At 46.8% G+C, this 15,285-nt stretch overlaps 1 protein-coding gene across 1 annotated transcript; it reads right to left on the reverse strand.

The window, feature by feature from the left end:
• Positions 1–6,957: 6,957 nt before the first annotated feature.
• On the reverse strand, positions 6,958–9,114 carry LOC126542260 (uncharacterized). Its single transcript, XM_050189249.3, has one exon. The coding sequence runs from the start codon at positions 9,052–9,054 to the stop codon at positions 7,105–7,107; it is 1,950 nt and encodes a 649-aa protein (XP_050045206.2). The 5' UTR covers positions 9,055–9,114; the 3' UTR covers positions 6,958–7,104.
• Between the last annotated feature and the right edge of the window lie 6,171 nt (positions 9,115–15,285).

Below are 15,285 nucleotides of genomic sequence, written 5' to 3' on the forward strand. Positions count from 1 at the left end.
AGTTTGGGATTGTGCTATCTGCCACAGGCAATTTCTTTGAATTTTGGTGCAGTTAAAAAAGCAAAGCGGCCTGCAGTAGAAGGAAGAAAGGCACGCAACTCAGCTTTTTACACTATCATCGTATGCGCGAACTGTAAAGTTGAGTTGTGCAACTGCACGTCACATGACTTGCTCCTCTCCGTTCGAAGAGAGAGAGGGAGAGAGACAAAAAAGAAGGCAGGGATTTTAAACAGTCAACAGTCTCTGTACCATACGCTGTGGGTACAGAGAAGAGGAATAGTAAGAAGGGAAAGAGAGAAATGCGCTAAGTGCTTGTGTTCCGACTTTCAGGCGAGGGTGTTTACTACACTGTCGTCACCACAGACTACAAACAGTACGCTGTCGTGGTCGCCTGCACGCTCGACAACGCACCAATGATCAGTAAGTTCGAGATATCCCCCCTGTAAGGCTTCATTCATATCCCATCAAAAGTTTCATGCGAAAGTATATTTACCGGATACTTTGAGCCTACGAAGTCTTACTGCTTCTGCAGGGCAGTTAGTCTAAAGTCGGAGAGTGCCGTACTGCACCGCTACTCCGTCATACCTCCTTCCTACTTCTTACGCTGCTGTCAAAAAACGAGATTAATTGTAAAATATTCACGGGGTTATAATTAAAGCGACGCGAAAGCTAAGTACGGTTGTTCATTAACATTTTTTTTTTTGTGTGTGTCTTTCTGTTCGAGTGTAAGCATTCCGAATTGCAGCTTCCACATCGGCTGTGTTCTGTAGGCACTTCCCGTAGCAGCACGCACTGTTCACGTTGTGTTTTGTATTTGGCAGCTTCCCTCCATCGGCTGCCGCCGCAGCTATCAAATGCTTCTATTATGGCCTCAAAGACCCCCAATAACTGCAATACGGTTGCCGTCTCGAAGGCAGGAAAATAGTACGTTTAACTAACGCTAGGTGGCCATTGGGCCAAACCTAGCTAATCGACAAGCTGGCAGATGGCGCCACACTAGGCCGCAGTAAAACCGAAATACATTGAAAAGGTGCGATGGAGAACGAAATAAAGAAAAGCTTTTTATAATTAAAAATACTTCTGTTAATATACTTCTGTGTACTTCTGTTAGCAGCAAGAGAAGGACCCCGTTGTACGCGGTGTTAGAGGTGCGAAATTGCCAACAACGATCGACTATTCATGTGAAGCGTCGAAATAGCACAAAAACAATTCAGCGTGCTTAGTCGGCATGTCGCAGTAGCACTCCGTGCGCCGTCGTCATACAGCGGTAAATGACATCGTATTTACTGTACTTGTAATGATAATCAAGGAAAGATAAATTAAACGTGCTGAGAATAGTAAGAAGCGGCTGAAGGATTGGTAGTGTTAATGTATGGAAGGCGCAGAATGAAAAGTAATTATATTAGGTTTCGTAGACTTTTCATCTTTTTTTTCTCTATTTTTTTGTTAGCGCTAATCACGGATTTTAAGAGCCAAAAGTAAAGGCAACCGAAAGAAGTATGTCGATTAGTCATCTATTCGCCCGCCAATGAATAGGGGGTTCATGCAATTGTGGCATATTTATATATATATATATATATATATATATATATATATATATATATATATATATATATATATATAGTTGTGGCTAAGGGAATCACGCTGGCCCCGGTAGTAGTAACATGAAGAAAAAGAGAGTATGACGTACGTTGGCGCCTTTGTCAAAGTGGCTTGACAAAGTGACTTTGGCAAAGGCTGGTCCACCAGTCAGTAAGATATACTGTGCGTCGTACTCCCTTACTATATATATATATATATATATATATATATATATATATATATATATATATATATTGTTTCAATTGCCGCAGCATCCGACTGGAGTAGTTTTAGCCATCGTTGTTGTCACTGCAACATTGTGTTGTACTGCAAATTCTGTGAGAATTCAAGATGATGGCACATAATTGTCGTTTCTAATGGTAACTGATAAGAAAACAAATTCCGCTTCGCAAGTGTCAGATTCTCTTCGAGCACACATCGAGTTAACCTGTGGGAAGTGCACATGTATACCACCGCTGCCATTGTGAGGCACGTCACTCACTTCTTAATGCGTGCGATAATTTGGGTCAATTCACATATTGCCCTTGCTAAAACGATTATATCACACGCTCTCTATGATTCCCTTTCCGGTCAAGGGGTAGATTTAGTTACGGTGAGGGTCCAGCAGCGTTTCCGATTTAATCCGAAATAATAATAATAAAAAGGAGGTATGCCGTTTGCCTTTCCTGATTTCTTTCTTTCTTTTTCTTTTTTTCTGTCAAGGAGTTGGGGACAGAGAGCGGTACTGAATTCGGTTTTAACCGAAAGGCGTTGGGGAACGCAAATCTGCCAGAGAGCTAAGACTTGGGTTGCAGCTGCGAACCTGTATACATGCACTCCGTTGCAAGGAGGCTTGGCGAGGTCACGGTCATCTGCAGCAACCCAAGAAATATTTATTCTTCCCGTTGATTTACGTCAACTTTCCCCATAGCTGCGAAGGAAACGAGAAGGGGGGGGGGGGGGGGGGGCGAGGTACGCAGTGTTGTCACGGGAGCGCCGGCCCGTGGTCCTTACGATCTTCGCGCTGTGCTGGATGAAGGGGGCAAATGCGCTCACGATAACGCGGGGTCGTGTTCGCCGTGCAATTTTCTTTCTGTTATTTTTTGGAACACTGCATCTGCATAATGTTTCGAACAAAGCCTCGTTCTGTTTTCGCTCGAATATTAAGCGGATTTCTTTAATTCCTTCGTATCCACATTGCCATACGGCGCTGTGCCCTTATAGAGTTACTGTATCTGCTACGAGCACATACATGTACAGCATATACAGTAATTATATTGAAAATAAAGATAAAAAGAAACAATAGAGAAGAAATGGAGGCAAGCTCGACGGGAAAGCCCACGGAGGAAGGAAACTAAGGAGAGGCCCTACCCCCTCCGCGCGCTAGGAGAAAAGTGTGGCGGAAATGACGTAGTAGGTTCTCATTTTTTTGCTGCTTTTTTATTTCTTTTGTTGTATGGCCACGCCTTTTGGGCCACAATGGCGCCGTTGTTATGATTTTGAGCGCTCACACGTGTTGCTCTGGTAGGTTTCGGGCCGTGGCAAAGGCGCTGAGTGGGCGGGTTTGCGTTAGTCACCGTGTCTTGTTGCGCTGTGTTACCTGCACCGTGCTCTGCCAGATGTTGCGCGAGCGCGCGACACCACGCGCAGCGCGGCGTGGTTTCGCGAAAGATGTAAACAAGAGAGGAGGGTGGCCCAAAAGGCGGAGCATCGCCATGAGCAACGCCAAATTCCGGCTTCACTTTTGCTTCACAAAGAGTGACGTCAGAGCCTCTCCTTAGTTTCCTTCCTCCGTGGGAAAGCCCCTCCGGCTTCCTTTCTTCGTCCCTATGTCGTCACTTTTAAACGTAGTTTATTACTTAGTTACTTATTTACTTACTTACTTGCACACTCACCTACCGACCCGCTGACTGAGTGATTGACTGGATAAAATAAATAAATAAATTAATTAATTAATTGTCTTACTGACTCCCGGTACTTTAACGTTTTACGTTAAGCAGTAGCACCTCGGCTTCGATATCATGTGACGTGTGCGTCTGCACTGCTCTTTTCAGCCTACATCCGGGTGGCAAAAACGTCATGCGTGCCGTTCGAATGGTGTGTGCTATTAGATGTGCCTTAGCACCCATAGAGACGTTATCGCTCCCTGTACGTGACGCGCACTTCTATCGCCGCAATGTGTTCATAGTACAGGTAACCAATACATGCGGCTTGTTTCAGAGTGGGCCTGGATCCAGACGCGAAGACCACGGCTGCGCCGCGGCACTCTGCGGGTGCTACGCCACCTGCTGGAGGCCTATGGCTTCTCGCCTGGGGAACTCACGCTGCAGAACCTGGAATCTTGTTCTCGCGCGCGACGGAAACCATCGAACTCTTCGCACCCAGCCAGCGTTCTTCTGTTCTAGAGGCAATACTCAATTTCACCACAGATACGTCCGCCGCCATTGCGAAAGCAACACCGTTCCTCTCATAAACGTGTTTACGGAAAACACTGCCCCCATGCAGAAATCATTTGTCGTAATAGCTCCGTCGCATGGTTATATTTAACTCCATTGTGACGTGATGCCGCGCGGCAACCCAAACGAAGCAAAAAATAAATCAAAATTTCGCCTATGTGAAATTTGGCAATTTGGCCTATGCGAAATACCTTTGGGTTAAAATAGATCGCAATTGTAATGTCCACAGCAAGACAGCGCCTTCCTTTTCTCTTTTTTCCTGATCACTGTATGCACCGCGAGTTGCAAAGCTCTGTGGAACACCTGTAAAACGCTCTGGAGTGCGAATGATTCTTTTCGGCGATCTCAAGATGGCTAACAGCATCGATAAACTCTCTCAGCACCCTTGGTATACTCACTATTTCTTTATTAAAGTACTTCAATATTTTGCTAATAGGTGAGAAGTCGGGATTCAAATAAACGTAAGTTAATTGTTACCTGTGCAATGTAAGTATCACTTTCGCGATGCTATTGCTCAATCCCTTCTGACGCTCGCCTTCTCAAGAAATCTGGAAGAAAATTCACAAAGCTTTTCCGTCGTAAGAATCGTTTGTGAATGGGCCGCCGCCGTTTGAAATATTTCGCACTCGCCAATTATGGTAGCGAACAAATTATTAGCGAAGGCTGCCCGCTGACGACAAAGGGCCCTTGCAATCGTTGAGCTTTAATTCAGCCCATGGGGCCCGCATTCACTACGAAACATTAGGCACGCAAAGGTTAGTACGTAAGAACAGAGGCCGGCCGATCGTGACAGCGTATATGCGATTAGCTGAGGCAGCCGGTCAATAACAGTGTTACGAACGAAAAGCAACGTGGGCGTAGGTGGTGCTCCTCTTCTTGCTTCACTTTCCCTCACACAGAGACAGCGTACATCCAACATGTCAATAAACGTTTTATTTTTATTCATTTCTACTAGAAGAGCAAAATAACGTACAACGCATTTGATCACATTTCTGAAACAGCGAAGGTGTCGGTTAATGAGTAGAACGACTTCTTGGAACACGCCACGCTTAGATGCGAACATGGCACACACACGCACACAATCAAAGAGCCGACACAACACAACGTTCACCCACACACGCGCTCCCATACACAGCACACACACGGGTGTTTAAAAAAATGCTACAATAAAAACTACTTAAAACAAAATCTATTTCATACATTGTGCATGCCATGACTACGTTAAATATATTTTGACTAGATGCGTTCACATAGCCCAGGAGGCAAATGTGTGGAAGTAATGACCTTGTCATTAATTGCCAGCGTCACCTTAACAGACAGGAAACGACGAGGGGAAATAGTGCACCACGTATATGTTGAAGGGCAAAAAACGAGCAATTATGAGAAAATTGTGTGCTCGCAGACGCATTCAGAAGCAATTCTTGGCGTTTACCGCTAGGCCCACGTTCAAAATTTAGCACGCTAGTATTGTATGTAAGAGCACACGGCAGCTTATTCTGATCTCGGAAATGCATCGTTAGCGAAGGCGGCTGCCTGGTGGCAAACAGCCCTTACGAATGGAGAGGTTTGCGAATACGGCCGCTAGTTTTTCTGCCTTCCGCTATAGTACCAACGACTTGCCGCGGAGATCATAAATTTCTTCTGGTGTAGCAGCAGGCTCATTTCTTCAGGAACGTATTGCCACACAGAAGTGAGCTGCACATCGAAGTAAAATGAAAATGCCCCAGATGTGCAATCTATAATACTGTATATACGATGGAACAAATGCAGAGTCATTTGGATGGAGCAGTGATTCAGTTCATATAACACTACCATTTGTGCCCGCACTGACGTCACATGAAATACAGCACTGGTCGAACACTGCGCGCCTCAGTTTCGTATGCCTAAGCAGGAAATATATTTGCTCTTACTTTACGACATGAAAACAAATATAATGAGGCACTGACACTGTACTGCCTGACGCGTATGCATTGTGTGTAGTAGAGCACCAGGATGCAGCGTACAAGGGTATTAAAGACAACTTTTGTTCGAGGACTGAAATCTTTAACGAACTATAATCTTAGGTCCCAATGTCGAGTTTTGTGAGGGAATAACAGTCGTCGGGGACAGCGAAAGTGTTCGAAATTTCCTGACCTCTCAGGGCATCTGTTTACTTTGTGTACATCATCCACAGTAAACCCGATACTTCGACGCAGCGCCAAGTAAATCGCCTGGCTTGAAGCTTTCTTTTTTCTTACCAGACTATGCTTGACGATTATCTTACTTCAGTCACATATATCTTACCGAACGCGGAAGGCATCCTGCAGGGGACTTGAAAGGAACACAACAGCATGCCATTATATACACGCTGCTTGAAGTACTGCTACGTGGACAGTCACACACACACACACACACACACAAAAAAAACTTTTTTTGCAAGTGTTTGCAGCGGCACGTGAGACAAACTGTACAAGTGTGACATTGAAGAGTAAGTAGTGCGCATACCATACTCGAAGCTATTCCGAACAATGACAAGATCTTTGCGACCTGCTGAGCCAAGGGCTGTTACAGTTCGGGTTCCCAGTAATTAGCCACCACGCAGTTTCATTGTATTGCTACAAATAATGGCATTGCAGGAACAATCGCTATCTTTTTTTACAAACTCCTGTAACTTATTGTGCAGGTTCCTTTAGAAAACCGACAAGGACTGACGGCAGGCCTGCATACCGTTTCTAAAGGCGTTCTTAGATCTGAAGCAGTGACGTTGTTTCCTTTGCCTGGTGCATGGAACTTTTATACGTCTCTGCTTTTCTCACAATAAAGCGTTCTCTCTCTCTCTCTCTATCTCTCTCTCTCTCTCTCTCTCTCTCTCTATATATATATATATATATATATATATATATATATATATATATATATATATATATATATTATACAGTAGAACAACGAGCATACGTATCGCACACAGTTTGGACTCTCTGGGCCCCGTGTGTTGAGAAGAATTCAACATCGTCTACACACACATTCTTTGGCAAGCAAGACGGTCGATGGCATGACTCGTGCGTTTGTCGCTAATGTCCACATAGGATCAAGCGGAAGCCACGTCATCCGACGTCCGGCGGTCGTGACTACTTCCAAGGACAGTAGGTATCTGATTACCCAAGGCGAGATCTGTCGTCGCTGTGGTTGAGGATCGCGATCGAGAATGGCTCAAAAGTCCGGTGACTAGAGAAGAGGAGGAAGACACCATTTGGGAGACGTGCCTGTGGTCCCTGAAGCCGAAGAACAGAAACACGCCTTGCAGCCCGATGAAGACGATGCTGACGCAGTCCATGAGGAGCGAGTTGACGAGCCCGCTGACCAGACCCAGAAGCCATGACACGCCCATGATGAATGCCAGCTTCACGAACAGCAAGATCCTGGAAGGCTTCTCATTCGCCTTGAAGTCGAACTTTTGGGACTGCGACTCCGTCCTTCGGATGGTGAAGACTGTGTGCAGGTAAAACCCGATATCGACGAGGAGAAGAACCAACATCGGAGTCAGAAAGAATACGACGTGGCTCCACTTTCTATTTATGAAGCAACGAGACGTGCCGTACGAAGGAGATAGTGGTGAGTCACTCTTTGTCCAGTTTAATATGGAAGCCACGCCGACAACCACCAGAGGCGATCCCCATCCGGCGAAGCCGTACCGGACGAGGCTCTTCCAGTTGCCACTGGGTCGACGAACTAGGATCAGCGTCTTCCAGATGTCGTACGACAACACGGTAGTCCAGAAGGCCGTCGACAAGAAGCCGAAGTGCACGACCACAGAGGACGCGACGCACACATCGCGCCCAAGGTCCGTTACGTTGAAGACGAGGAAGAACAATTGAGTGAAGAATAGCGTCATAGATAAGCAGAGGGTGCAGCGAGACGAGAAGGTACGACAATCCTTAGACATGAGGTAAACCACTAGTTTGAGAACCAGACAGAACAACGACACCGATATACAGACGATGGTTAGGTAGCCGCGAATCATGATAGCTGTGTTCGGGTTTGGTGTCGAAGCATTCGCGTAGCGGTAGGTCACCTGCTCTATGTAGCATACCCCGTTGTACGAAGAGAAGCAGGTGCTGTTCCTGTCGACCGTTCGGAATATGGAGGAAAGGTCGAGATCCGGAAGGCTGATGTGAACCTTCACTTCCACGCGGAGTGTCGTGGTTGTTTTCTCAGCTGGTAGGCATGACACGCTTGTCAGATCGACTCCGTGGCAGCGAGCGCAGTAGGCGTTTTTGTAGTAGGCTGAGCCAGATATTTCATCAATAACAGGAGCAAAAAAGGCCCAGCAGGAACGCGTAACTCTAGAATTGGTCTCTTCGGGGCAGTCTCCAATTAAGGGGAATCGACTGCACTGACGCATATATCTGTAGAAATTTGTCGAGATGAATGGAGGAGGCCGCAGCTTCTGTTTCCTTCTGGTGCCAACGACCGCTACTTCCCAGAAAATGACCTCATCCAGGTCGTAGTTGCAAAAAGCGCAAAATGTATTGCGGTACGTTACCGTGGAACGCCGACTGGTTACCGGAATGCGAAAGAACATGTCGCTGGAGCTGAAGCTCGCATCTTCGCAGCGCTCGCGAACGTCGTCTTGCAGAGGCCACAAAGAGTTGCATCGTGAAGCCAGAAACACGTGCTTCGTGACGCCGCCTTCGAGGGCCAAGCTAGTGCAAGTCCACTTCGAGGTATTCAGGGAAGCCAGGTCAATATCCACCGACTTGTTTTCACAGCCCCAGCAACAGTCTCCAAACTCCTCGCAATCTTCCCGACACGAGCAAGTTAGGTAAGTCCAGTTGTAGCAGGAAAACGTTCCGTCATCGCAGCAGTCGATATCACCTGGGCAATTTGTGATTGACTGGAAACGGTCGGGCTCGAGATCCCTGAACGCCGGATGGTCCTCTGGTCTCGCGGGTCTTGCAAACGTTCTATTGCACTCCTGCTGTTGGGATACCGCGGCGTTCGAAAGCAGCAGCATGACGAGGTGTGGGAGGAAAAGCATGTCCAGAACATCTGATGGTCTCTTGCGAAGCTCGTTCTAGTAGTCCTCACGAGGATACTGTTCCCTCTGCAACGAATTAAAGTGCATGGCATAAACTTATGAAGCAAGGACGAGGACAATCACACCATGCATGTCTGCGGAATAGAACATGAAAAGATAATCTCTATAAACTCAGCAAATTTTTCGATTGCCAAAATGTTCTGCTACAACGCAAGAACCTTTAAATGTAGAAAATTTTCCTCGAACATAGCAGTATCAGTACAGCTGAAGGGACAGTCGCAGGGTTACTTATAGCAATCAGGTGGGAAACATGTTTTTTAAAGCTTTCAAAGCGAAGCTTCCTTTGTCTCTTCCTTCGACTTTCGCGCTGCTGCTGCTGCTGCTCCTGTTGTCTTGCACACCGCGTCGGGAGGTGGTTGAGAGCATGGATATACATGGCAGGAGCGTGGCAGAGCGAAAAGTCGACGCGAGAAGCTCGTTTAGACCTTTCCATCGCGTCGTATGTGCACAATTCCCTCTGGAGCTCCCTGGGTATTGCCGAATTGGCCTCTTGACAGCTGTAAGTATCCGCGACCCTCCTCAAAAGCATTGGAAAAACTGCAGCGCTTACCTTTCTATTAAGGTGCAAGTCCAGAGGGGACTTAGATATAACTGTAGAGAGTAGGGGGGAGAGGAGGCAGAGAATGGGCTAGAACCGACGCAGTCGCGAAACGAGTGAATAACAGCCTTGCCACTTTGAAGTTCTCATACAGGGGGAGAGGTCGGTAGAGGGAAAAGATGACGTCAGAAGAGGAGGAAACAGTGCTTACGGGCAAACTGAAGGTACGGTACGGTACACTTCCGTTATTTCTGAAAAATAAGCACCATGCAAATTTGTCAAGCGGACTACTGACGCAGGGCATGCAGTCGCAAAGCCACATTAAAGCACCGTAGGGTCTAGGCGACACTACGGAAGTGGTTGCACGTCTAATCGACACTTCTGTGCCCGCCGCGGTAGCTTGACGGATATGGCATTGCTCGAAGTCGCGGTTTCGATCCCGACCGTGGGAGCCACATATCAATTGGAGCGAAATGCAAAAAAAAAAAAAAAAAACGCTGGTCGACCTAGATTTAGGGGCATGTTAAAGGACACCCGCGTGACAAAATTAATCGTGAGTCCGCCACTATGGCGTGCCTCATAATCCGATCGTGGTTTTGGCACGTACAGCCCCATAATTCAATTAAAGGTCCACACTTAAGCCACGATGCGATGTGCCATGTGAGGCAATGATAATGCTCAAGCCTCTCAGAGATTATGTACATTAATGGCGCACAACAACGCCTCAAGCAAACACATCTCCCTGCATGTTATGTGTACTACGCAGAGAAACAGCAGTGGTGCACACAAGGTAACGTTAAACATAAACTCAGCAACCTCGTATTGGACTGAATGCTGGAGAAATGACACATTCACCGTCATCCCCGCTAAATATCGTCAATCAAAGCAAACAGCATAGAAAGCTTCGCTTAGATCGATTCCCACAGTGCTTAGGATACGCATTTTTTTTTCCTCGTTATTTACCTTTTACTACAAATATTGTGGTTGCTTTGTATGAAGCAATAAACATATCCCCGAGAAATGTTTTACAGATCCCTCTTAATCCTAACGTATCTATTATTTTACCAGTAAAAATGAGTAATGTCACAAATTTCTTCATGCTACGGTTTTCAGTACACTTGCGATTTAGTTCCTACTAACTTCGTTTGCACGGAATAACGTTCATTGGAGACATTACAATTCACATTAACTTGCGATTAGCCGCAATTCAACTACTTTTCGAAAACACCGGCACTAAAAGAGAGCGTACTTCAACCTGTGACAGCGCGAGGCAGCCACGAACTTTGCTACTTTAATGAGCGCTTGTTGAGGGGGTTTCATGTCAATCGGCTGATTGGCTTTAAAAGTGACTCGCCACCGTAACTTTGGCGCAAACAAAGAGCACTCACCCGTGCAGCAAACGTGCTGAGAGCGTTATGGAGAACCAGCCGAGCAGCGTACGGGCCCTCTGTAGCTGAGTGTGTCATGGCAAGTAGCGGAGCTTCCTCACGGCGCGACAGCCAACTCACAAATGGCGCGGAAAGATGCATACGCTTAGCCGCATCGGTTACACCTATAGTGCCAGGAACACACGTGAGCGCCGGCTTTTGTACGGCAGCTTTTGCATTATGCATTGACGACACCACGTCACGTGGTGCTCGACACAAACGCGGCGGCCCTTTCCTCCCAGACTTTTCGCGTGGAAGCACATTCAGCTGATTAAGGCATCCATATTGCATTCCCGCATTGCCGTTAAACAAGAGGCGCGACAATTGCTCTGGCAGTAGATCGTTCACGACGCTTCTACCGCGTGTAGTCAGCAGTTATAAGCGAATAGCCACGCCTAGGCAGTAATGCTTCTGGGAAGCGCTTCCATTCAAGCGTTTATTGTGTGCTACTGTCTCAGCAAAGCCACAGAGGTAATGTCAGCAGTCCCCTCCGGCTGAGCAGATGTACTCTATAAGCGTGGCGTTTATATAAAGTGCGTGCGAAGTGACAAGAGAAGGGGAAGAAATGGATATCATCTCGTTATGTGAATGTTGCCATGCCACGGCTCATAGCATCGGTGATGAATGTGAATGGACATTACGTGTCACAAATGGTGGGCACGTGGTGTGGAGATGGACCAGTTGCTTCTTTTATGCGACAGAAGATGAAAATACGGGCTGTTTACGTGGGCTTTCACATTGTCATTCCTCATTTGTGCGTGTCGATCCACGTTTGCTTACCCTTTTCCCTTTTTCTCTCTATGTTCTTTTCCACTTCCCGTGATCGGGGTAGCAAACGGGGCCTCCCTTCTCTCTTAGCCCTCCCTCTCCGTAATGCAGCATCCTGGATGCTTATTGCTTATGACCAAGACTGTTTCCGTTGCCGAACATGTTGACAAGAATGCGCATATAGAGCCGTACAAGAACCCGCCTACTCGGCGAGCTGGCGACTCCCTCGTTAGATATATAGCTTGCATCGAAACAAGATGCTTCGAGCAGGTAACCGTGCACTGATGTGTTTTGTACCTTGGTGAAGCATTTCTCGTTTGTAAGCATTAATAACGTAAAAGGATGCGGCTTCATACCAAAACGTGCTTAAAGCCCGACAACTTCTGCGTGAAACTGAGTAGTTACATACCTTGCAACAAATTACGGCTTAGTATCACACAATGACATATTTGTGACAGTCAACTTCCCGACTGCATGATCGCTTTCATTTCGCCCTCGACTAATCAGAAAATTATGATAACGTGCTCCTAAACATCTGCCCCGCTGGTGGAGAACGAAAAAAACTGCTGGAGTAATGACGTTTTCCACTATTCCTGAACTAAAGCTCATCAGCGTGTCTTCACATGCCGATAGAAGGCTGCGCGATAACATTATTCGTATTTCGTTCGTTTTTGATTGTACCGTCAGTGGCCAAAGTTTACACAGTGTATGGTCCAGTCGGAGGCTGAATATGTTTCGCTGTCTCTGCGCGAGCGGCCTATACAACTAAGCGGTACATCGCTTTGATCGCGCGTATACAGTTGCGAGTGACAGAGGATTGATCTTTCCCGCTTCGACTGGGCATCCTGTTACGTACACATACTCCCCTATCACCCAATATTTCCTTGCTTACCTGCTCGCAATGGATAATCCTCCGGGGCCATCTTCGTGGGCAAGTCGCTGTTACGCGAGGACGCTGGCACCAACTGATCTCACGGTTGGTCGGCGTCGACAGCGGCCGAGACAGCCAATGCCAAGCGGATGTCGGCCTTTGTGGCCGCTTCGTGGAACTGGTTTTGTGACGACCGCCGCGCCATCTTCGGGAGGAGGCGCATGCGCGGGAAGCTACGCAATGCTTTCACGGCGGCGAAAAAGAGTGTGACCCACCGTGTTTGCACGCCCAGTCTGGCCTTAACCCCTAGACCGCTCTCGTGTTCACGAGGATGACGTCGAAAGGGGGTTGTGTAGTCACGCGCAATGGTTGCAGAACGAACGAGACGACGCCGTTGACGGCCACTCAGTCCGCAGCTGAGAAACAAGTCCAAAGCGAACGCTTCATTGACGGGGGCGCACCCGCACTGTTTACCGCCGCTGGCTCTGTGGTCACTTAACGTTCCCGGTCACGTAGTGGCTTTCTCGTTCCGTGTGGATGAGCATCCTCTAAAGGTTTTCCCCCGGAGTCCGGTCCTCTCTATTTAAAGGTTTTTGTTCCTTTTATCAGGGCCCAGAATGGCAACCCGGTCGCGCAGATTCCGCAATCACTTGCGGCATCTTTATTATATCTTCATTGCTATCTATGTTTCCCCATCCCCAAAGACGACTTAACGTTCACAATTTCACACGAAATGCGCTGTACTGCATCGGCCCTGTAAAGCTGCATTCCTATAATTCTTCTGCGATACCCAGCGGTCCCAGAGAGGCTTGAAGATGGTCGAAGCAAAGCAGTTGAACATTCGACGCTCAATGATGTCGTCTATCAAAAGAACAACCAGGCAAACGTTAATAGAACATTCCACACGACCACTCCGAATAATGATCTGTTCATTCATATAAAACCTAAAATAATGAGTAAGGTCGACTTTCAACCTGGCGTAAAAGGTTCCACCATTATCCGTTTGAAATGGCGTCATGACTTTCGCTTTTGGTGTGCAAGCATATGCCTTTTTTTAAATCACGGTCTGAGTGATATATAAAACGCCGAAAACACATCGAAAACACATCGAAAGCGCCCTGGCTGTGCCAAATATGGACCGTTTGTCGTGGACCATGTTGATTCTGGTTTGTTTTGGAGGCTGTGTTTTTTTTTTTAGAAAATAAATCTACAGAGAAAACCCACTCACGGTGATGGCGGAATAGAATGACAACCATTCAAAAAGTCGGTGACAACCATAAATTCGAAAACCACAGCTCTAAAGTGTCATCCGCCACTACACCGCTAGTTAATTGGGCAGCTGGGCTTTCGGCAGGATTTCAGTTTCGCAATAGTGTATACGTTGCAGTCTGTAAGAGGTTTCTGAACATCCTTGATAAAATATTGGCGTTTCTTATGGGCTTCTGATAGAACTACATCCATTTCAATTTGTATAAGATGGCCTTATGGCTCCCCGCCTTGCCGATGTGAGGTTGACATAACCTTTTGATTTGCTTCGACTGCTATCTTCTGCTTCTTTCAGAACATACATCTGACATCTTTTGTTCCGTATACACAAAAACTTCTGTTGCGTATGGCCATGGCCGCAACGTTCTGCCTGCTGCCATGTCGGTCGCTACAATCAGTAGCGGTCACCCGAACGCCAGCCAATCGAGAAACTGCGTTACGTATGAAAAGTTTCGTGATTACTGGCATTTGTTATTCGGCGCTAAGTTCACAAGATCACAATCCATACATGACAGCTGTTGGCTTTTTACCAGGACAGGGCTTCAGCGACGTAATGTCTAGGAAAAGGTGCGGATGGTGAGCTCATCAAATGGATTTTGTGGCATTTAGCTAATAAATTGTTTCAGTGCACCGTTATATTACGCTCTACTGTTGGCTTTACTACCCTGGGCCAACGCCAGCAGAGCTTCTAAGCGGCTGTATAGCAGCGAGTACATAACTGTACGCAATTTTAGCAATAAGGAGACTACGTTTATTGCAACAAATAAACAACATGTATGTAGATTCACGGTCAGGATCTGAGTAGATTTGCAGCGTTTGTGCAATAAATTGCACACAGTAAAATCATATAAATCAGATATTTCACATTCTTAATCGGGGTTTAAGCATCCGGAGCTGCACAACGGACTATGAGAGACGCCGTAGAGCAGCTCAATAGTTCCATATGCGGTTCACTAACGTGCATATAAAACTAAGTACATAAGTTCTATGCACCTTGTTGTTCGTGGCAGCTGCGCATAAGATTTCCCTGGTGCTGCAGCTGCGCAATACAGAGCCAGTGAGGAATATAGGGAAACGCAGGGAGGCTAACGAAATGGCAATACCCGGTTTGCTTCCCTGGACTGGGGAAAGGGAAAAAGATAGCCTAAGAGATAAATGAAGAGAGACAGTAAACAATCAGCGTGAGAACAGCACAGCTGCGCAGTCTAAAACGCGCTGAAGTTTGTAGCCGCTCGTATTTTATAATTTGCACAGGCAGCGATTTTAAGGAAGCGCGCCATCTTCTGTGATGGTAATCGGCA

Source organism: Dermacentor andersoni, chromosome 2 (genome assembly GCF_023375885.2).
Source record: "Dermacentor andersoni chromosome 2, qqDerAnde1_hic_scaffold, whole genome shotgun sequence".
Classification (NCBI taxonomy): domain Eukaryota; kingdom Metazoa; phylum Arthropoda; class Arachnida; order Ixodida; family Ixodidae; genus Dermacentor; species Dermacentor andersoni.

What these genes read in the sequence shown, in the direction of transcription:
- LOC126542260 (XM_050189249.3), bottom strand. Translation starts at nt 9,054, where the DNA reads ATGCTTTTCCTCCCACACCTCGTCATGCTGCTGCTTTCGAACGCCGCG.